At 43.3% G+C, this 22,972-nt stretch overlaps 4 protein-coding genes and 1 long non-coding RNA gene across 7 annotated transcripts; 3 read left to right on the forward strand and 2 right to left on the reverse strand.

Moving 5' to 3' along the window:
• Positions 1–282: 282 nt before the first annotated feature.
• On the reverse strand, positions 283–7,961 carry LOC134190084 (uncharacterized). Of its 2 annotated transcripts, none has more exons than XM_062658515.1 (8): positions 7,652–7,961; positions 7,458–7,596; positions 5,301–5,356; positions 4,831–5,242; positions 1,265–4,758; positions 1,150–1,206; positions 1,032–1,089; positions 283–967 (listed from the first exon to the last, which is right to left on the reverse strand). In XM_062658515.1, the coding sequence occupies exons 1-8, from the start codon at positions 7,721–7,723 to the stop codon at positions 474–476; spliced, it is 4,782 nt and encodes a 1,593-aa protein (XP_062514499.1). In that variant the 5' UTR covers positions 7,724–7,961; the 3' UTR covers positions 283–473. The 2 variants fall into 2 exon arrangements, with proteins under 2 accessions (XP_062514499.1, XP_062514491.1); XM_062658507.1 differs by having other exon boundaries at positions 1,150–1,209.
• A 274-nt stretch (positions 7,962–8,235) lies between these two features.
• On the forward strand, positions 8,236–10,808 carry LOC134190339 (E3 ubiquitin-protein ligase CHFR-like). Its single transcript, XM_062658796.1, has 14 exons — positions 8,236–8,275; positions 8,367–8,427; positions 8,504–8,668; positions 8,736–8,866; positions 8,925–9,023; positions 9,084–9,162; positions 9,242–9,306; positions 9,361–9,730; positions 9,789–9,872; positions 9,942–10,015; positions 10,216–10,303; positions 10,362–10,478; positions 10,538–10,613; positions 10,692–10,808. The coding sequence occupies exons 5-14, from the start codon at positions 8,961–8,963 to the stop codon at positions 10,726–10,728; spliced, it is 1,053 nt and encodes a 350-aa protein (XP_062514780.1). The 5' UTR covers positions 8,236–8,275; positions 8,367–8,427; positions 8,504–8,668; positions 8,736–8,866; positions 8,925–8,960; the 3' UTR covers positions 10,729–10,808.
• A 799-nt stretch (positions 10,809–11,607) lies between these two features.
• LOC134193854 (uncharacterized) lies at positions 11,608–14,727 on the reverse strand. Its single transcript, XR_009972113.1, has 3 exons — positions 12,466–14,727; positions 12,339–12,409; positions 11,608–12,122 (listed from the first exon to the last, which is right to left on the reverse strand). It is a non-coding gene; the product is annotated as an uncharacterized LOC134193854 (long non-coding RNA).
• A 1,278-nt stretch (positions 14,728–16,005) lies between these two features.
• LOC134176503 (uncharacterized protein K02A2.6-like) lies at positions 16,006–18,409 on the forward strand. The gene is made up of 2 exons (XM_062643174.1): positions 16,006–18,286; positions 18,393–18,409. The coding sequence occupies exons 1-2, from the start codon at positions 16,114–16,116 to the stop codon at positions 18,407–18,409; spliced, it is 2,190 nt and encodes a 729-aa protein (XP_062499158.1). The 5' UTR covers positions 16,006–16,113.
• LOC134183467 (uncharacterized protein K02A2.6-like) lies at positions 18,208–21,030 on the forward strand. Of its 2 annotated transcripts, XM_062651024.1 has the most exons (3): positions 18,208–20,707; positions 20,762–20,894; positions 20,957–21,030. In XM_062651024.1, exon 1 carries the CDS (start codon positions 18,425–18,427, stop codon positions 20,177–20,179), a length of 1,755 nt encoding a protein of 584 aa, XP_062507008.1. In that variant the 5' UTR covers positions 18,208–18,424; the 3' UTR covers positions 20,180–20,707; positions 20,762–20,894; positions 20,957–21,030. The 2 variants fall into 2 exon arrangements, with proteins under 2 accessions (XP_062507008.1, XP_062507001.1); XM_062651017.1 differs by having other exon boundaries at positions 18,208–20,894.
• Positions 21,031–22,972: the final 1,942 nt, after the last annotated feature.

A 22,972-nucleotide genomic window follows, 5' to 3' on the forward strand; every position in this document is an offset into this window, starting at 1 on the left:
ATAGGTAGTACGGGACGTGTGACTGTAGGTGGCATTCAGCTAGTGAAGGTGTAGCTACAACACAAAAGGATGGGGCGACGAAACTCCACGAGGCTTTTTCGTCGCCGTTTGGTCACTTGCACGAATCGTTCAAAGACTGATCTGTAGTCGGACACGGAAATGATTTTTTGAAGTATGTCCATAATCAAACGCGAGGAGAAATTTGAGGTTCGTGTGTACACACGGCTAGATACCGAGTTCGATGGAGAGCCACATAGGACCACGCCCCTTTCTGTTGTGCGAGTTAGAAGCCTCGCTAAGATATAATTACTAATTTAATACAGCGTACAAGCAAACAAAACACGTGGAAAACTAATAGATTACTTACAACAAAGCCAATTAACTTAAAACAAAAATCGAATGCTGATGTTCACCATTAAAAGCAAAAATAACAAAACACCTAGTAACATAGACTAGTTTCTAGTTCCAGAAGATCAGTTATCAACACCTTTCTCATTAGAATAATAATTATTAGTTATATAAACTTCCATTGAAGGCTTGTAGCCAGCAACAACATTGTCTCCTGACACTTCACAGCTTCCAGACTGTTTTAGTATTTGGTCATAAAATTCGTTGCCTCGACCAACATAATTCCACCTCAACAAATTTGCAATATCAAATCTCTTCATCGCTCTAAGACCCTCAATTAAATTCTCAATGATGGCTTCATCTCCATTTTCTTCAGACCACTTCTTAAGAAGGAAAATGGAAGGGCTTCCATTAAGTGTATCTGGAGGAGGTTCTCTAAGCAGCCATTCCCACAATCCCCTCCAGTTCCCCTTTCGTTGTCCAACAGCACTGCCAGCTGATGCACTCCCGCACCCTGGTTGGTCAGGCCAAGGTTCCTCATCATCCAGGAGTGCTGTAACAGCCGTCAACAAACTACAGAGTCGATTTTGGGTTAGAAGACGTTGCACGCTGTCTTTAACTACAATCCAATTATACAACCCATAAAGATTTCAATGCAATAATATGCCAAACTTAATTGATACCTGATAGATAATTAGGCTTTGAGACACTGTTTGTCCTTTGACTACAATCCTGACCGACCTACATAGTCAAGTTTCAATACTAACTGTACATACAGTAGCTTAACGTAATTAATCATACTTTATCATTTCTCAAACTAGCTTCAAACTGATCAGAGTCTCCTGTAACATCCGCTTCCTGCTTAAAAAGTAGACTGAACAAATGATAGGAATGTTTCACAATGAACCAAAAGTACCTTTTTGTCTTTAAACCATAAATGAAACAGTTCCGGTGTGGCCATCACTTTCCCATCATCACTTTTCAACTGAAATACACCTGAACGCTTCTTCTTGACTTTATAAAAAACAGAAAAATTCTGATCTTCATCGAGAAATCCTCTCTGTAGATTAACCAGACCAGGCAAATCCGTCCTCAATGTGTTTGCCACCTTGGATTGGACAATATTTCGAGCTTCCTCACAGTAACTGGCAGAGTGACTGTCAAACTTGTCATCAACTATGTACATTGACAATTGCAAATATCCATTTCTTAAAACCAAATGAAGTCTGTGACCATCGGCAACATTGAACACACCTGCTCGATAAAATAGCTGTGGCAAATACCTATACTTATTCACTACATGAGCCAACAAGCGAGTAGCAAGTTGTTCAGGAATTCGACATTTCGGAAGACGAAACCAGAGGTGAGTAACCTTCTCTCCTACCTGCAAATAATCCTTATCAAGCAACTGTTTACTTGGACGCAGCAGGGAAGGTACAAAAAACGCCTTTACACCTGGAACAGGCAAACTCTCAACACTAGAAGACATGAGATGCTGAGATGCATCGCCACCAGATGTTCTCTGTGCTGGCAACATAAAAGGACATATAAGATCATATGATTCCATCAACTTTAGTATTTTCAGTTTGACTTCTTCTGAGCCTTCGAGTAGATACAATGCAAAAGAAAGTGTAAGAATGCCTTTCTGCTGCAAATCAGCCAAATCAGGCCAAAACCTACAATTAATGTCATTTTCCCAGTGTATTGTCAGTACTTTGCAAAACTGTTCAGTCATCCATTGTGGATCAATGACTAACGACTTCTGATGCGTATCAAATAAGACCACAGGTTGATGAAGCACCACACCCTTTCTACTCAAAAATGCCACAGCTTTGTAAAAGTCAGCATCACCTCTAAACAAGTTCAGCTGACTGGCTAAGTGTATCAAATCTGTAAAAGACACAATCTGTACTTTGCTCCTAAGTTCTCTAATAACCATTGCAAGCTGAAACCATCGAACTGGTACTTTTTCTGTTTTATCAACAGCCCGTTTCTCAATAACATTCTTCAACACCCAAATACCTTCATCCAAATCTGTTTCTTTGCCTTTACCAGACAGTGTATTGTCAACGCAAATAAATTCCCTGCCATTTTCACGACAAAGAATGTAGTCTTCATATGGCTTTCCATCTACCATCCTTCCCACATACTCAGACTGCTCACTTAGCAAACAATCTGAAACCATTTGAGCTTGGTCCTTATGGGTTCCAACAAGGCACATACCAGGCATGCTACTACTTTGAGAAGTTATAAAAGCATGGGACAACCATTCTTCCACAATTTCCCAGTTAGTCATGTGAAGCGTGCCCCAAACAAGTTCAAAAACTTCCTTATATATAAAAGATGAACATTCACAAAAATCCTGAAGACGAGTAGAAGCATCAAATACTATTAATTTCAGTGCCTCTCCGTCTAAAAAAGGAGCATGGCTGGGTTGGTACACAGTATGACCTCCATAATCAAACACTGACACAAGAATTTGATGGTCTTGACAGTTCAGTGATAATTCTCCTCGATGGTATTGTCCTATCAATTGTTTTACTTCATCAGATATTTTGTCTGGTGATTCAGGCTTCACTTTAGATAGCAATTTCTTCACAAATTCCTCCGTAAAGTCACACTCTTGTGTTTCCTGAGTATCAATGCTGCCACTTGTTTTGGTAGTTGGCTCAAGCTGTTTCAAGGTTGTCGTTGTTTGGGTCTCTTGATTCGTACTGTTCACCAAATCCACCTGTACGTTTGCACTTGAAATCTCACTAGAGATAATTGACAGATGATTACCTTTTGGATTTCGTCCTGACCTCAATCTTTCAGCAATATTAGAAGCAATGAAATGATTACATAGTTGAGTTAAGTCTTCACCTTCTTTGGACACTTTCCAGTCTTTCAAATGACTAACAGTAATATTCATAGCTTTCACACCCTGTGTGCTTGATAAAGTACTTATGTAATGCTGTCCAGTCAATGACCGTGTCAGACTTGTCTTACCGACTCTATCTCGACCAACAACATCAATGCGAAGAAAACTTACTTCAATGAAGCCATCAACAGTAAATTCATGACAATATAAATGCAAACAAGGATCCTGTGGAATGTACCCAGAAGAAGACAGAGAGCTTGCCATTGGGCTATCCCTACTTTGTAATTTCTGCTTTGAAGCAACTTTTTGTTTTGAAGTAGTAGAAACAGCTTCACCTTGAACAACCAAACTATTTATTGATTCCTTTTGAGATGTAGTGCTAAGCTGATGTCCATTTTCTTGTTTCTGTAATTCTGTCTCCAGTACACCATTGTTCTGATGAGAAAATGTCACTGTTTCTTCACTTTTCAATGTCAACTGACCCAAACCATTTCCTTCCTCAGTTTGCATTGATTCAGCTAGACTCATACTAATTGCCAGATCAATTTCATGGTCATTAAAACCATCATTACCCAACAAACTGGTTTGCATATCTTGCTCTAAACCTAGACTACTTGCACTCTGAGGCTGTCTTGATTGTGACTCCTGCAAGGACAATTTCAAAGCCTTCTGAAGGTCACTATCTTCCTGCAATGTTCCAGCTCTTCCTTGTGAAGGCGTGTTTTCATCATATAAATCTTCAATGCGCAATAGGCCTGCCTCATACATTTGTAACAAGTTGCCTTTGTAAAATTCATCCTGTGGAACACGAAACTTTATAAACTGTATGTTCCCATCACTTGGGACTGACAAATTCGACTTCATGTGGTCACTAAGAAATCGCACAAATGTAAGCTGCACTCCAAACTCCTTGCAGTCATTGTATTGACCTAACTGAAATCTAGAACAGTGATAGCGAGCTGCCTGAATGGCATCCAAATAAAGTTGAGTGAAAATGTTAGGAACAGTCCTAGTCACTACAACAAATTCTCGTGCCTCATTTCTAAATATTCGTGCTTCCATTGGATTCAGTCCAACCCCAAACTTGTAAAATCCTGCACTCCATCGAGAGTTCAAAACGGCAACTTTTCGATGAAAATCAAATATGAATATAATGTGTGGTTCTCTTAGTTGAAGATGACTTCGAACATCTCGTGAAAACTGATCTGCTTCTCGTTGAATTTGTCCATAACTTGCACCCCCTACACTAGCTGGCACATAACCTGACCTTACTTCCTCAAGACTACGTTGAACTTTCTTTCTGATCTGTTCAAAAGAGGACTTTAAAGCATTAGCAGCTCCACCAACTTCTGAAGAAGGCCACAGCTTCAAGTCGACCGCAGATGAGTCAATATACTGAGCTACAACTTCAGAGAGATTTGATATCCCATCTGTCATGTATTCATGATTCAAATCGTTACACTGAGCACCCAGTACTTGATAAGGTATGCGTGTCACCATAAAAAACAGATGAAATGCAAACTGTTCAATTAGAATAACTGTTTGTCGAGCTAAATAAAAATCAGTATTAAGAATAAAATCTCTTATAATTTACAACGACTGATTGCTGCACAGTGCTGTACCTGTGGTTCTGTTAGAAAAGTCACCATCCACAGCAGATAAACCTAAATCAGAGCTTTGCCAAGATTGCAATGCTGGATGAAGATGTAGCTGTTCTTCTGGTTCTCTGGACCAGTTGCTTTCTGACAAACCTGCAGAATTAGTTGAAGAAAATTTGCGAGCAACTCCTAAAGAATGTCCACATTGAAATCCTGAAGATGTGCTTGAGACCGACTGCAGAAAAGGCTTGTTCCTTTGTAAAGATTCTGAACGAGGTACAGTAACAGAGTGTGCCTGATCAGCAGTCAAGTGTGAACCCAAGCTAGTCATATGCCTTGTAATATGCAAAAATTGAGGAAATGCCACAATTGCTTGACAAAAGGACCATGCTATGGTAGCTCCATGTGGTGTTAAAGAAACAACCATCTCACTTCCCTGATAAGCACAAACTATAAACGTTTTGCGGCTATCAACATCAGCTACAAACATTTACCGCATCAATCGCATCCAGATCCCGTAGTATAGAAACAAAAGAACCTCGTACATTGTCTATATTATTACAAGTATATCAATGCCATTTGTAAACATTATCAGTACAGTCATTTCAGTACATGCACTGCTACTTCACCATAAATATGCATTACATTCATAACTATCTATACAAACTACAACATAAGTCTAACAGTTCAATACTATTTGAGCTGCAACTAGCTGAACCACACTAAAAGTGTCCACCCAGAAAATAGTATAGTAAAAATTGATCTAGATTGTCAAAATTGGCATTAAGACAAGGCCTTTATCAACAAGTATTTTAAGCAGAGTAATGGTACTCTTGAAGAAAATGTATCTGCCCCAACTCAGTTCTGAAGTTGCTACGTAGTGTGGAGGTGGTGTATTTAGAGACATAACCTTATAAGATCACTGGAAGAACCTGACAACAGAATTGATTTAGCAAGTAGAAACGTGCAGGCCCATTTATATATTACACACAAGCTCTGTAGCAAAGTGATTCATCATGGCTAAAAATAAAACTGTCCTAAAACATGATGCAGGTGATGTTGCATAAGTTATAATGTCCTCTACTTACAGTGATAGGTGCTTCAGTATAAAATGTTAGCGTGCCTAGAGTGCTGGTACCGGTACGGACACTGTTGTTGTTGCAGTACTGGTAGGTAGCACGTTGCCCATAGGCACTGCAGAGATAGTAGATTAATTAGCTAGTATTAAATTAGGGAGCAACTCCAGTATCCCCTAACCCGTCCTACGAACTGTACGTAACACCAGTTGCCAACTGCTCCTTCTGCCGACCCTGGACAGCATAGAAACTGACACTACCACCCCTACGAATTTGTCACAACTCCTATTGACAACGCCGGCAAGGATGGTGAACAATGTACTGCCGACTGGGTGTTCCCACCACACCAGTCGCTTCGCTCCCCTTGCCCTAGAGCCTCAATTTAACCAATTGGCACAGTATACAAGTTGCTGGAGTAGTCACAAGACATAACATGCAAAACCAGGTTGGGGATGAGACTACAATTAAACATTTTGAAGTGGAAATGAATTCCAATATGGACAACACACGCTACCTACCAGCCCTGCAACAGAGTCCGTACAGTACCAGTACTCTAGCCACAATCATAAAATATATCAAATAGCAGAGATTATCTTAAAGCAAACAAGTCGAAAAGCACGACAAGACCCACAGAATGTTACTGCAGTGTTCTCCCCAGGCATCTCAAGATGTGGCGGGCCGCCACGCCTTGGCTAAATTTTACAAGGACACGCCCAATCCCGCCATATGCACTGATTACAGACGCCAAAACACGCTTGAACGGCATCGGCCCAAAGCCAAAGTTAGCGAAAGCATTGCTCAGGTTAGTGTAGACATGTTCGCAGTTTCGAATACTTGTAGATCTCGGCGAGCATGCTGATACGCTGCCCACGTCTCTAGTGCATGGAAAATTGTCACCGACTGCTTAGTGAACTTGTCTACTAGTGCTACGTTACTAACTAAAGCTATTACGATCAATTTTGTGATTTGCATTGGCTTGAAATCTAGTGGGAGGTGCAGGTTTTTGACATGTATGTAGATTAGAAAGAAGCCCGGATGGGAAGTGGGGCGCTACAGGGCTAGTGATAGCTTGCTTGTGTTGTACTCTGTCCACGCATAGAAATGTTGTACAGCTAACATTTTAGACCTAACAAGCACCCTATGTTGCTCTAGCACTGTACCGAAAAGCCAGGGAACACCACTCAGATGACCACACCCACGTTTGAAACAACCACGCCCACAAGTGCGTTCCATTTAGCCACGCCTACACCGCCACGCCTTTGAGATATTCTGGGGAGAACACTGTTACTGTGAACTTTGAAAATAACTTTCATGTCTAGAAATGTTTTCATCACACTCTTGTATCACCAGGGTATAAAAATGCACTATGTCACCCTGCCTCTCAGCTCCGCAAAACCAGCTTCAGTTTGAACATACCAAAGAAGTAAAAGTTCCTAATTAATTAACGTGTAACTCTACAATAAATTTAAGAAAAAAGCCACAAAATTCATGCATTCACGTCGACGTCACCAACAAAGCAACATTATATAATATCGGTTTCGGTTTCACAAATTATAAAAACTTCGTTTGCCACACCTTTCTTAATAGTAAACCTGGTGCTTTCTTGCGTTGCCGTGTCGTGTTTCAGCACGTTGTCTGCTAGTTGCACCAACGCCTCAACACTCGTAAACATCTCAATAACGGTGAGTCCCCCTTCAGTGCTCATTTCCCTCTCCTACAAATCAAACAAAGCACACTTTATTCGCAAATAACTATCATCAAGCACTCACTATAAGTCCTTTGTATTTCTCTACAAGGTCCTTTGTACCCGCATGAGCAGGAAAAAAGCTAGACGAAGCCATGGCTTTTGCTGCAAGCCTCCTGCTCACAAAATATGCAGAAAACTCAGTCCACAACACGACACCAACACAGTTGCCACTCTAGAAAGCGAAAGTGAAGAATTGAGGTTATTTGCGTTTCCAACGCACGTAAGTTAAACCCCGCCTTCTCGCGCAACGGTGATGTCGGGCTGGGCGCAATTGGTGGATGATGTTGGAAATCGTTCCGATTTGTGTGAAGAGGACATAGTGATCGGAAGAGCAAGAGGCAAGTTGCAGGCATCTAGGGTATTTCACTGTAGTTGTTGCTTTCTGTCTCCTAGGAGACTTAATTGTTCTGCTGATGAGATCACTAATGTTCTTTCTAATGTTCTCTCTAGAATGCAACATCTCTCTCACTTCCAATAGACTCGTTTCGGCTCGCCACTGTAGAATATTTAGAGACAGTGAAGGAAAAATTTGGTTATCAGACACCAGGTTTGTGTTTACGTAGCTAGACTATAACATTCTACGTAGAATTTCTTACTCAGCACGAATGGCACGCTGGTGAATGACAACAAGATCACCAACGGACAGGTGAATTTAGTAACCAATTACTGTGCTAGATTGACTGCTGGTCTACGTGTTAGTTATTAATTAAATACTTTATTTTGATATTTATTAATAGAAGGTACAGCTTTTCAGTGGTGATGTCATTAGAGTAGTTTTTAAGAGAGGTGATGATAGAAGTGAGTTCTCTGGTTGAAATCTACTATCCTGTGAGTGTGTTCTGGCATCTGTATGGTATGTTATTCTGCTTGTTAGATGTGACTTATCGATTTGAAGTTGTACAAGACTAAGAACAGACATTGGAGATGACACAGGAATATGATGAAGAGGAAGATGACACAAGCATAACAAAAAGTACCTAAGCACAATGCCCCTGATCCTTCCAATACTGACTGCTGCACAGATGACGCTGCAGTTTTGGTATTGCAGTCTACTTATCATCTAAGCCGGCATACCAATAAGTGCTTTAATTAACTCTAATCCATAGGATCGTACCGAACCTCTCGCTAAAGTTGCTCGTCTAGATCAATTAATAGGTAATCGTGTTGATGCCAAGAACAAGTCTAACCCAACAAAAGATGACATGGAGGAATCTCTCATATATGTGGGATATGCAAGGTTGCACAAGTACTACTACTCTATGTTTCTATCAGATATGCATGGTCTTTTTTTGTAGGAAATACTACACAACTGTGTCAGCCTTCAGCCTTGCATGCACGCTTTCTGTGCTGGTTGTTATTCGATGTGGATGGAAAGATCTAAAGATTGTCCACAAGTGCAACTACACCAATTCCCATAAATCTTTAGACAGTAGATATTTTGTTATGATGAACAGTGTAGAGGCAAGGTACAGAGAGTCAGCAAGAATCACATTGTCAACAACTTAGTCGATGCTTATCTCAAAATCCATCCAGGTGCCTATGAATATGAATTATTTATACTTTGGTGAACTGATTCGAAGAAGAACCCAAGTGTGATATTGTATGTTTACAGAGAAGAAGCAAAGTGATGATGACTCGAAGGAGTTGGATGCACAAAACAAAATAACTGAAGAAATGGTTGAATCGGTACCAGCACTTCTTGTTGTCTTAAAATCAACAACTGTCCTCTAGATGTATCCAAAAACTAAACGAGGTTGGTCAGATGACGAATATCATGATAGTGATGAGGACAGTGCAGAAGATTCAGACACGCCTCTTGATTCTGATGACAGTTCAACTGCAGTTGCTGCTGTGATTCCTGTCAGTCAGCCTCCTCCTATGAAATGTCGTCAATGTCCAGGATATTCTGATACAACAGTAACTTCATCTGTAACTGCTTCAGACTCTAGCTCTTCTTCTAGTGCAGCTGTTATTGCGATCACTGCTCCACCATACACTTGTAATATTCCAGCAATTCACATTATCTGCCACTGCTGCATGCAACCAATGCCAAACTGTGCTGTTGTTATGCCAGCAGACAGGGTAGTACCAAAACAAAAATGTATGAACGTTGCGTTATTTGTGTTCACATTGACTACCGCTAATTGTCTGCTTGCCAGGTGATGTCTGCTGTCAATCCTACTGCCATCTATACTGGGGCTGTAATGCTTTGAACTGCAGAGGTTGTTTGGGCCGTTTCTCTGGTATTTCACTTTAGTCTTCATATCGTGTGTCACCTTGAAGTACAAGGTACTTTGTTGTTGTTTCTGTAGAAATTAATCTATCGGACACTCATCTAAATGGGATTTTAAATAAAGGCAACATATATGAGTCAGATGTACTAAAGGTATCATCGGTTATTGTCACACTCAGTATAGCAGTCCCCTTGCCTATTATAGATAATTAATTAACATTAAACAGTTCAGTCATCCTCATATGAGATGAAAGGTGTTACTACCCATACAGTGCAAGGGTTGTTGCAATATGTACTGTTAGTCCAACCACACCCTGCACTGCTGGTGTTGCAGCAATTGTCTTCATCTACAGGATTGTCTGAAAGCGAAAGGGCTAACGATACGCGATGTATTAAAAGATTGTGCAGCCAAACTAGACAATGGTGAATACCAGAACATAGGTAATGTACACGTTGTTGGTTACCTAGTTATTATTTGCTTAAATTGTTATGTTCACAGGAGCTACACGAGTTCCACTTCGTTCCGATACTACAATCTGCTATAGATGCTGTCTGACAAACTTTCAACAGCTCGTCTATTTCTATAGGAAAGATCTTCCTGTAGAAGATTTACCAAGTAGGAAACTCTATTTGTTGCCACTCGACCAAACAACTCATGTTTAATGCTCATTCCAGTCGAAGTGGTCAGTCGACCCGACTGTTACTGGGGCAAGAACTGCCGAACGCAATACAACAAGCCACACCATGCCAGGTCTTCCCTACATTCAAAGCATTGCTCCTATTGTACAACAAGGTTATACAAAACATCTTGTCTTTGTTTGATTTGCAGACATTTCAATCACATCTGTGAGCAAACTCGATTCTGATAAGATGGCGCTATAGTTGTTTGAACATCTGAAGAGATTTGCGTTAGTAGTTACTGTCATGCATAAAATAGATCTCATGGCAATGTACATATGTTGCACTCAAACTAGTCGGACTGTATCACAAGGTTATCTCTCTACACGCCTACACCCGTCATGCTAGCCAAGCTCCTCTGATTGGGGACGCAGACGGACTGCGTAAGTGTTCGTCGCCGAGTCCGTGTAGATCCGAATAACAGACAGAGTGGTGGTCTTTCACTCTAAGCAACGGCGGTGGCACGGACAGGTGAGAGAGCCATGAAGGAGGCTGTGCCATCTTGCGTTCTCTAGACTGCCTATACTAACGTACGTGGGCGTGGCGAAGTGGTATGAATAATTGGGATGATGTCCGCTCGTCCAGCTGTTGACGGCCACTTCGGTATTCAATTTGGTGTTCCAAGTTTTTGTAAGAGAGCATGTTGGAGTTGTGACTGGCTCAAGCACTCGTTTTGTATCGAACAACGCTGCATTCAGTGATGATCTCGAGGGTTATGCTAGCATATCTCATCAGCTGATCTAGATCTATTATACTTATAAATCCATCAAATGCACGGCTACAGAGGAAGCAAAGACAAGATTTGATTAGGATGGGTTACTGCCATGGAAAGTAGAAGGTTGAATTGGATAGTCAGGTTACATTCGCAACCTTTGAGTGAGAAGTCTATAGGTAATGGGAGTAATTGAGGCTCTCACAGAGGTACTTTTGCAACACCACAGTTAGGAGAAATATGGATCAATAAAGATCAATTAGGGCGGTATTGGCTGCAGAAAATAACTGCAAACTACCAAAAAGGACAACTGCGACTACTGTGAATGGTTCTATAGCAGACAATCAAGACTACCAAACAGACTGGATTTCTATTCAAGCACTGCATGTTTTCTCTTATGCTTGTAGACTATTTTACTGCTTGAGATGGTTTATTCTGTGTGATATGGATATGTTCAGTCTATACTCTTCAATTTTACAAGCCTTTGTTGAATGTGTCAGCAGCAACTTGTTATCAACGATATTCATGAATGTTCTAAGAAATATACTGTACATATACTTTACAATAAGTCAAGAATGCCTACAATGCTTCATTTAGGATGTGAATTGCATGCAAGTTATACTATTTTTAGAATGCAGTATTGTTTATATTAATATTTGGTAACGTGCGTTATTCAGAATGGCGGGTACACAAGTCTGGAATATCTTTTTTCTCCTTCCCTTTGCATTGTTTGCTGGTGATCTGTCAATATTTGGCGCCTATTTTGTTCGGTTGTTGCGTTCTTTAGTCCTTGCTTTCAGGTGGTTTTATAGGAAGAAAGATTGATGGCTCAAGGTATTCAAGCTAGCTCTGTTCATGAGCTTGAGGTGGCTGCAAAACAGGTACAGATCTTAGCACAAGTGCAAAGATACAACAAGCACACACACACACACACACACACGGATGGACACACACACACACACACACACATGCACGGGCACACACATGCAAGGACACACACACACACACACACACACACACACACACACACACACACACACACACACACGCACACACACACACACACACACACACACACACACACACCTGGAACATGGAATTCTGCCACTATGGGCTTCGGCATTGCAGAAATTTCCACAAGGAAGTGCAGTCATTGCCTTGTAACGAGTCAATATTCAGTTACACCAGGTCTCATTGTATGGCATCAACCCACCTGTTCTTTGGACCATGCTAAAGAAATTTCACATTTATGCAATTTGCTTCTCAGCAACAACTTTTGCGGACGAATTACCCCTATTTCTCAGTACCTACAATAGATTGAAATAATGATGCTGGCATAATAATGAAGACTCGAAGGACTAATAATTGTATATTATATTATATTACTTGTACAGTCATACTGATAACAGTAACGATGAACATCATACTGTAGTGTCTATTTTGAATGATAAAATAATGTCAATTGCTTACAAGAGTCAAACTCAATAGATAAATTATACTATCAAAACCATTACTATTCAAAAAAGATTATCTCAACACAATAGCCGGGTGGCAGCCAGTAAAGCTGACAGAAGCATTGCCAATATGGATTCTTATCATTCATCAATCCAGTCATTATATCATGTCCTCATTTTCTTTATCCATTTTGTATTAATATTAAGACTTCTATTTATACATCAAGGTATGTACACTAAGGAACACTTCTACTTACCAAGTACATATTAACTAATGTTATCTAATAGTAAATATCGTACATTTACTGCTATCATGACTACTTCCTAAAAATAATTTGAAAACTATGAAGTCAAAACTCTGACTCAAACTTCAATCATAGAAACATCCCAAGTAGACTTCAACAAACGAATCTAACCATTCATGATGATGTCATAACAAGACAGTTTCTGCAACCAATTCACCTGTAGTTTTGTATCTAATATATAAAGCTCAAATTGTCTGTGTGTGTGTGTGTGTGTGTGTGTGTGTGTGTGTGTGTGTGTGTATGTTCGCGTTTGGAGGCCACGTCTTTTGTCCGTTCGCAACCGAAATCGGTACGCACACTCGGCACGCACAGAGGAAGGTTTGCGTAAAAAATAAAAAAATAATGCACCGGGTCCCCTCTCGAGGGGTCGACCCCCGCGTAAAATTTCTCGACGACGCAAACGCTACACATTCCGGTTCATTCGAACACACGCCCACGCCAGTCCTGTGTAGACCGTATGCATTGTCGTCCTTCGCAAAGCTTCGAGCGATCGAATATCTCTTGCCGACGAAACTTACTCTTCTAGCGCTTTCGTTTCTCTCCAAATTCTGATTGCATTTGCACCGAATCCAACCTACGCGTTTTCTGCAGCAATCGCTACACGGGGAGTGTGTCGATTTCTATCGAAACAAGCGCGAAGAGCAAGATTCGAATTCATTCAGCATATCCGGGACCTCGCAACAAAGATTGCACGTGACGTGTCCACAGACCTATCTTTACAATACAGTATCTTGCCCGTACGAAGGACGGGCCATGTATACTAGTATCTCTATATATAAAGGAGAGGTGTCTGTGTGTCTGTCTGTCTGTCTGTGTGCCCGTACGTACGAGCGTCTCTCGAAGACGGCGAGTCCGATCTCGGCCGAATTTCGCTCGCGCACGCCGAATTCATTCAGGTCGAAAGTCAGACCGCGGTCGTCTTCCTGACTTCTCCCACGACGACGCCGTTTCCCGCCGATCGCGCTCGCTTCCGCTCGCGCGCGAATATCTCCGGAACGGCGCATCGTGTCTCCACCGAATTTAGACTGCCCGTTCCCGACGTCGGACGGTACGCGCCGAGCGTGTCGTCTATTGCCAGCGACGTCGGGAAAAGGAACATATTCTTGCTGATATCCGGGTCTCGAAAAAATACGCACACAGTCGTTTGCCAGTCTGCGACCGTCGAAGAGCTGCCGTGTTTGATGCACCTGTTCCCCGAAACGCCAGCAACGTCTTCGAAGAGACGACGTTCAGCGGGACCGTCGAAATGACGACAGTCGGTACGCGTCGTGACTTCGTTAGATACGGAGCTGCCGTGTTTGATGCACCTCTTCCCCGAAACGCCAGCAACGTCTTCGAACAGACGACGTTCAGCGGGACTGTCGAAATGACGAGAGTCGGCATTCGTCATATACGGAAAACGGATTATCCGGGTAAGTATTGCACGTGACTTGCACGTTCCGGGATTCACGTCGAAATTATAGATGCCAGGTTCGATACACCTGTTCTCCGCAACGGGACTGTCGAAATGGCTTCAACGGGATCAATAATCCAATCAACGGGATTTTTTGAAACTGGACACGTGTCGAATAGATGCCAAGTTCGATACACCTGTTCCTCGCAACGGCAGCAACGTCCAAGTCGAAATGGTTTCACCCAATCGTTAATCCAAAATCAGCGGGCTCTAGAAACGACAATTGTACGGGATATAACTATGAATGAGAATTCTGTCTGGCTGCTACTTAGACGGTAAAAGCACTTACACCACGGCTAATTAGTGACAGTAAACGGTTCTCTATACAAACTGTACGTGACCTGGCTACACCCCCTCTGCCTCTCCAAGCATCAAACGCATTTTTAGATACTTTCTGCTATAATCTCTACCTACAAAAGGCGACCTGTTTTTCTGTCTGTCTGTCTGTCTGTCTGTCTGTCTGTCAATGGTATTATATTTTCATAAATCAGAATTATTACAGGCTAAATCAAATTAAGCAAAGCACGATACACTACATTACAATGACAACTAAAAAGCAAAAAACTGAACACTCTGTCTGTATCCCGGATAACATGGATGGACATCACAAAGTGCATGGCCACCATAGAAGACGCCTAGGCTGACGCGAGGTAAAGATGTGTACAATCCATGATGACAATGTTGGTAAAGAGGAGTAGACAATATGGGTAGAGGAAGACATCACAACTGTCTGTCTGTCTGTCTGTCTGTCTGTCATTAATGCTATAATCTGTACCTATAAAGGCGACCTGTCTCCTCTCCACTTCCGTGTTGTATTGGCTCTATGACAAACGTGTGTGTCAACTGCGGCACTATGAAGTGCAAAGGAGAAGCACCTGGCATGTGTTGTCCCCCGGGCGAAGCCGGGTGTTGGAGCTTGTACATATATATATAAAGGAGAGATGTCTGTCTGTCTGTCTGTCTGTTGGAGCGTTTCTCAAAGACGGCGAGTCCGATCTCGGCCGAATTTGGCTCGCGCACGCCGAATTCATTAATGTCGAAAGTGAGACGGTGGTCGCCTTCCTGACTTCTCTCACACCGACGCCATTTCCGGCCGATCGCACTCGCTTCCGCTCGCGCGAGAATATCTCTGGAACGGTGCGTGGTATCTCCACCGAATTCAGACTGCCCGTTCCCGACGTCGGACGGTACGCGCCGAGCGTGTCGTTTATTGCGGGCGACGCCGGGAAACGGAAGATATTGCTGATATCCGGGTCTTGAAAAAATACGCCCACAGTCGTTTGCCAGCTGCAGTCTACGCCCGTCGAAGAGCTGCCGTGTTTGATGCACCTGTTCCCCGAAACGCCAGCAACGTCTTGGAAGATACGACGTTCAGCGGGACTGTCGAAATGACGAGAGTCGGTACGAGTCGTGACTTCGTTAGATACGGAGCTGCCGTGTTTGATGCACCTGTTCCCCGAAACGCCAGCAACGTCTTCGAAGAGACGATGTTCAGCGGGACTGTCGAAATGGCGAGAGTCGGTGTAGAGTAGTGGCCCGGCATATCCGGGGAACAGCAGTTGTGTAGCCGGGTACTGTACTTGTGCAACGGACGTGAGACTGGAAGTCTAACAGAGTATTACCGTGAGTACACAACACTGGCGACGAGGATGGTCGATCAAGAACCACAAGCTAGCAACGGCAGAGCACAGATAGCAGACGCACCCCGTGGACCACTGCTAGGGAAGCCGAGTCGCTACGTTCCGGGAGGAGATTGGCCAAGCTATACGGAACAGATGGATTTCTTCTTCGTGGCTAATGGTGTGTCAAACGCGCAGCACAAGAAAGCAATCTTGCTGACGAATGTTCCCACAGAAACATTCCAATTGATCAAGGACCTGTTGGCGCCAACACCACCTAGCGACGGCGGCGTCACATATGAACAGATCGTACAGGTGGTAAAGGACCACGTCAAGCCCGAACAATCTCCTCTCGTGAGTCGTTATGAATTTGACACTAGGGTGCGTAAATCTACGGAGTCGGTGAGTGATTTTGTCAAAGTCCTCAGGCACCTAGCAGCAAAGTGCAAATTCCACGATGACCAAAGAAATGAGCGTCTCAGAGACAGATTCATAGCGGGTATCAAAGATGATCGGATGTTGAGGACGCTATTAGGAGAGACGTTGACTGACCTTACGTTTGACAAAGCCGTACAACGTTGTGTGGCAATGGAGCAAGCCAGTAGGGATGTGGAGACGCTCAGAGGAGAGGCAGGACTCCAACCACGACCACACGAAGGCACGGTCGGGATGGCTGAGGTTCATCAAATGACAACGGGATCAACCACATGTTATCGATGCGGAGGAGCACATGAAGCCAGAGAGTGTCGATTTAGAACAGCTACATGTTTTCTTTGTCAAAAACAAGGACATGTACAAAGGATGTGCAGGACCAAACCAGGTCCAAGAAAAGAAGTCCAATCTGACAAGGGACCAATTCGGAAGGAAAATAAGAAGAAACCAGCGATGAAATGCCTGGAAGCATGGGAGAAGGAGGAACATAGTGAGAGTGACAGTGACTTGTACAACTTGTTCAGTCTTGGAAGAAACCACGCCATGGAGGTACAGGTGCAAATTGAACGGAAACCCATTGTCATGGAATTAGACACTGGGGCGGCCGTATCAGTCATAAGTCATGAGGAATACAAGAGGAAACTAAGACAGCAGGTCTCCATCAAAGAGACAGATCTGTTGCTGCACACGTATACTGGAGAGACCGTCAAACCAATGGGAGTGTGCACAGTGAACGTAGAACATAATCACCAGAAACAACAGTTGCCCTTGTATGTACTACCCGGAAAAGGGCCAGCTCTTTTGGGACGAGAATGGCTGAAAGCCATCCGACTGCAATGGTCACTCCTCCATCTGAACGCAACTCAAGAACTAGAAGACCTGCTAGCACGACACCCCAATGTGTTTGGATTGGGGTTGGGGCGCATGAAAGGCATCAAGGCCCGAATAGCGTTGCGGAGTGACAGCACACCACGTTTTTGGAAGGCAAGACCGGTGGCTTTCGCGAGGAAGAAAGCCGTGGAGCAAGAACTAGATAGGCTGGAGTCTGAGGACGTGATAGAACGGGTACAGCACAGCGAGTGGGCGGCGCCAATAGTTACTCCTGTCAAGAAAGGAGGCAACGTTCGGATTTGCGGCGATTTTAAAGTGACCGTTAACCCACAGCTAGAGATAGACACCTACCCACTCCCTCGAATTGAGGAGATTTATGCAGGCTTGGGAGGAGGGAAACACTTCACAGTCATCGACCTGAAGCAAGCCTACTTGCAAATGGAGCTGCAAGAAGACTCCCAGTTGGCAATGACCATCAACACCCATAGGGGCCTGTATCGGTTCAAGCGCCTACCGTTCGGAGTAGCTTCAGCCCCAGCAATATGGCAACGAGCGATGGAACAAGTTCTGATGGGAATACCGGGCACCAGATGCTACCTGGACGATATCATCATCACGGGCCACACCCTAGAAGACCACTTGACCAACTTGGAGATGGTTCTTCATCGGCTGGAGGAGTATGGCTTGAAGGCTAACAAAGAGAAGTGCAAGTTCTTGAGCGATTCCGTAGAATATTGTGGCCACATAATATCGGCGAAAGGTCTACACACATCGGAAAAGAAGACACGAGCCATCACTCAGATGCCAGTACCATCTAGTATTCAACAGTTGAGGTCTTTCCTTGGAATGATCCAATATTACGCCAGATTCTTGCCAAATCTGTCGACGGAGCTTGCACCTTTGCATGACCTGTTGAAAAAGGACGCCCCGTGGGAGTGGGGTGAAGACCAGGGAAAAAGCTTCACCAAGGTCAAACAGATGTTGTTGCAAGATAGGATTCTCACACATTTTGATCCTGGGTTACCAGTAACACTTGCTTGCGACAGTTCATCCTATGGACTAGGCGCAGTCCTTTCACATGTTTCCGGACGGTAGCGAACGACCCATCGCATATGCTTCCCGTTCTCTAAGCGGGGCGGAGAAACAGTATGCGCAAATAGAGAAGGAGGCGCTTGCACTTTACTGGGGAGTAAAGAAATTCAGACTGTATCTGGAAGGGCACCGGTTTACACTGATCACCGACCATCAACCACTGAAATTTATTTTGAGCCCTGACAAGGCTATTCCAGTCACCGCTGCAGCTCGACTACAACGCTGGAGTTTGTTTCTGGGAGCATTTACATACGACATCCAGTACCGGCCAACAGGGCAACATGCCAACTGTGATGGACTATCACGACTACCTGTGGATGACGAGATTCCAGATCGAACAGATGATACAGCCATTTTTTACAATAGCATTGTGGATACCTTGCCGGTTACAGCAAAAGATATTGAAAGGGCAAGCAGACAAGACCGCCTCATATCTCAGGTCATGGAGATGGTGCAGCAAGGAGGGCAGTCACTGGATACAGAAAAGGAACTGATCCCGTTCAACAGGAGGAGAAACGAATTGATTACACATCAGGGGGTCCTGATGTGGGGATCTCGAGTGGTGGTACCAACCAAGCTTAGAGCAAGGGTGTTGGAAACCTTGCATGAGGGCCATCCCGGGATGGTGAAAATGAAGGGTTTAGCTCGGTCATTCGTGTGGTGGCCGGGCATAGATGGAGACATTGAAAGAGAGGTTCGACACTGTGTAGGATGTCAAGAGAATGCGAGGACACCTGGTAGAGGGCCGCTCCATAGATGGGAGTACCCAGCTAAACCTTGGCAGAGGCTGCACGTAGATTTTGCAGGACCCCTCGACGGACAGATGTATCTTTTGGTCATCGATGCATACAGCAAATGGCCTGAAATTTTTTCCATGAGAAGCACCGTGGCTGAGGAGACAGTGGCAACTTTGCGGACATTGTTTGCTCGGTTGGGCCTACCTGACCAAGTAATATCAGATAACGGTCCACAGTTTACATCAGAGTGTTTCAGAATGTTCATGTGCAAGAATGGTATTCGACATGTCACGGGGGCACCATATCATCCCGCGACGAATGGTCAGGCGGAGCGTTTGGTGCAATCATTCAAGAGAGCCATGAAAGCAGAGAAAAGGGAGAGAACAGCACAACACAAACTGGATAGGTTTTTGCTTTCATATCGGAACTCCCCTCAGGCCACTACGGGACAGAGTCCGGCTCAGCTTTTGTTGGGTAGAAACATCAAGTCAAGACTGGACTTGGTTAAACCAAGTGTGGAACGGGAAGTCAACAGCAAACTGATACAAAACGAATATCGTCCGCCAAAGGGTTTTGCCAAAGGACAAGCGATCTGGTTTAGAAATTACCATCTGGGCCCCAAGTGGCTTGTCGGAACCGTCGAGGAGCAAACTGGACCGGTGTCCTACAGAGTGGCAACGCCTACCAGAACACACAGGTTACACGCGGACCAAATGAGATCAGGGCCACATCCTGAGGGAGTCCCTAGCAAGGATACAGGTTCAAAGACAGAAGAGGTAGCGTTGTCTCAGCCATTACCAGGGCGAGAGCCAGTAACTGGGCAAGAGGGGGAAACACAGACACAACAAGAAATGGACAGCAGACAGGAAGCTCCTAACGAATGTCAGATACCAGAGCCACCCACACCAGTACCAGAAGGAGGAAATGCCACATGTACCAGGTCAGGGCGGAGAGTACTACCACCCGCTCGCTTGGCAGAATATGTTACGGACTATGCAAAGTGATTGGTTGTTTTAGCACTAGTTTTAGCGCTGTTGGGTTGCGTTGTTTCAGAATAGCACAGGGGGTGTAGAGTAGTGGCCCGGCATATCCGGGGAACAGCAGTTGTGTAGCCGGGTACTGTACTTGTGCAACGGACGTGAGACTGGAAGTCTAACAGAGTATTACCGTGAGTACACAACAGTCGGCATTCGTCATATACGGGGAACGGATTATCCGGGTAAGTATTGCACGTGACTTGCACGTTACGGGATTCACGTCGAAATTATAGATGCCAGGTTCGATACACCTGTTCTCCGCAACGGGACTGTCGAAATGGCTTCAACGGGATCAATAATCCAATCAACGGGATTTTTGAAACTGGACACGTGTCGAATAGATGCCAAGTTCGATACACCTGTTCCTCGCAACGGCAGCAACGTCCAAGTCGAAATGGCTTCAACCAATCACTAATCCAATCAACGGGATTTTGGAAACGGCAATTGAACGGGATACAACTATCAATGAGAATTCTGTCTGGCTGCTACTAAACGGTAAAAGCACTTACACCACGGCTAATTAGTGACAGTAAACGGTTACTGACAAAGTATTACAGTCTACTGCGCCAAAACATTACAGTCTACTAGCTGCGCAATATCCGGGAGTGCTATACGATTGCAAGTGTATACGCGACATTTTTCGTTGTTTTTGCAATGCCTCCGAACAGACGGACTGGCTGAGGTTGACAAGGGCATAAGTTAGTGTAATTGGTTTGTGCTGTGATTGGAACTTTTTTTGCACAGGGATGATAACCAACACTCTAGAACAGAGAGTTTGGAAACCTACAAAGATCTCTCTATACAAACTGTACGTGACCTGGCTACACCCCCTCTGCCTCTCCAACCATCAAACGCATTTTTAGATACTTTCTGCTATAATCTCTACCTATAAAGACGACCTGTCTGTCTGTTTGTGTGTCTGTCTGTACTGTCTGTCTGTCATTAATAGCAAACAGTGTCTCCAAAGCAATAATTTGTGTGATTAAACTATTACCCGGGTGTTGTCCCCCCCCCCCCCCGGGTGAAGCCGGGCATTGGAGCTTGTATATATATATATATATATATATATATATATATATATATATATATATATATATATATATATATATATATATATATAAGGCTATCCGCCATAAAGACAGAGTTTGTGCAGCTAGTGGTCTCTTTTACCCTTGGTTGAGACCTTGGGGCTCTGGTCATTATTCAGCATCAAAACTCTGAAAGCTATTGCTTCTAAAACCTTAGCAGTCAGTGGCCTTAAATTCTACCAGGCTTTCCCAAATACGATGCAGCAACTTTCTATTCAATTGTGGAAACATAATTCGAGAATGATTCACAAGAGGTTTCAGCTTGAAGTACAGGACGTTGATAGTTGGGATGTACCTAGTATATTATATATATATATATATATATATATATATATATATATATATATATATATATATACATGTGTGTGTGTGTGTGTGTGTGTGTGTGTGTGTGTGTGTGTGTGTGTGTGTGTGTGTGTGTGTGTGTGTGTGTGTGTGTGTGTGTGTGTGTGTGTGTGTACATCCACGGATAACCACACACCCACACGTGCATGCATGTATATGATATGATGATATATCAGTTATTGTACAGCTTTCATACACAGCATAACAAAATAACATGAATTCACACAATGTTTCAATCCAAGGTCCTTCTTCAGCTGGGTATATTAATTTTGAAAATATCTTTTGGAAATTTGTGCAAAGTATAAATCTATAAAACCCTACAATAACAATTACATCATTACCGAAAACAGCAATCAGCCTGAACAACTGTGTGCATATGTGTGTATTTGTGTAGGTCTGTTAATTATTATTAATCAATTAATTAATAAAAAAGATAATTATATAAACATACCAAAAAGCTTTCAACGCACGAGCAATCATCACATCGTAAGAGTATGGCCTCAGAAACCCATTACTCGTATCCAGTTCACTGGAAAGTCGATTCGTACCGTTTGCACATGTAGTAGACAACGATCCAAAAACGGGACCCCTTTGAAACAAGCGTTGCAGTTACTGATCGAAGAGCGCACGCACGTTCCACACTTCCGTTATTTAGAATACAACAAGAATCTAGGGCTAATGCGACTATCGAAAATGAAATAACGCACGTTATGATGTGTTCGTTGTTGATAACAATTCGCAAATGTGCTAAATTGATATTAAACAACACAAGTAGTTGATTACTTACAACAAGCCAATTAAAACAAAAATCTAAAACTGAAGTTCACCATTTAAAAGCAAAAACAAAACAATTACTAGCATAAAGACTAGAAGATCCTTTATCGGGCTTTCTCATTGTAGTACTACTAGTCTAGGGGCCAAGTCCCGCTAGTGTTCAAGTGCGTTTCCTACCCCAGTCCAACAAGCATTTCTTGCTTTGATAAATTAGGAAATATTGCAAGAACTTCATCTTCGCTAGTTGCAACATTTGCAACACGACCCTTCGCAAGATAGAAAGGGAAACGTGTTGCCATGGCAACCACCGGTTATTCTCCTTCTTTCTACGTCTTCAGGTGTTAGTCCGAGGTTAGAATTATGCATAAACATTACAATAACCAATTTGCGATGTAGAACACTTCGGCGAATGCCTAAACCGCTATGCAGATACGTACAGGCAACGTTACGTGCAGCGTACAGACACCAAGCATTTCAGATTTTTGTCTTTCTTCTACTGATCATAATAACAACACCAAAAACAGCGTAACAACAGCAGTACTGTGTAGAGCAT

The sequence above is a fragment of the Corticium candelabrum genome, chromosome 1, assembly GCF_963422355.1.
Source record: "Corticium candelabrum chromosome 1, ooCorCand1.1, whole genome shotgun sequence".
Taxonomy (NCBI): Eukaryota; Metazoa; Porifera; class Homoscleromorpha; order Homosclerophorida; family Plakinidae; genus Corticium; species Corticium candelabrum.

What these genes read in the sequence shown, in the direction of transcription:
- LOC134183467 (XM_062651017.1), top strand. Translation starts at nt 18,425, where the DNA reads ATGTTTCCGGACGGTAGCGAACGACCCATCGCATATGCTTCCCGTTCT.
- LOC134176503 (XM_062643174.1), top strand. Translation starts at nt 16,114, where the DNA reads ATGGTCGATCAAGAACCACAAGCTAGCAACGGCAGAGCACAGATAGCA.
- LOC134190339 (XM_062658796.1), top strand. Translation starts at nt 8,961, where the DNA reads ATGCACGCTTTCTGTGCTGGTTGTTATTCGATGTGGATGGAAAGATCT. An exon ending in ACAAAATAACTGAAGAAATG is followed by an intron (nt 9,307 to 9,360) that starts GTTGAATCGGTA and finishes ACTGTCCTCTAG; the next exon opens with ATGTATCCAAAAACTAAACG. An exon ending in AACAAGCCACACCATGCCAG is followed by an intron (nt 10,614 to 10,691) that starts GTCTTCCCTACA and finishes TTTGATTTGCAG; the next exon opens with ACATTTCAATCACATCTGTG.
- LOC134190084 (XM_062658507.1), bottom strand. Translation starts at nt 7,723, where the DNA reads ATGGCTTCGTCTAGCTTTTTTCCTGCTCATGCGGGTACAAAGGACCTT. An exon ending in ATCTGGATGCGATTGATGCG is followed by an intron (nt 5,243 to 5,300) that starts GTAAATGTTTGT and finishes TGTGCTTATCAG; the next exon opens with GGAAGTGAGATGGTTGTTTC. An exon ending in CTTTTCTAACAGAACCACAG is followed by an intron (nt 4,759 to 4,830) that starts GTACAGCACTGT and finishes ATTTTTATTTAG; the next exon opens with CTCGACAAACAGTTATTCTA.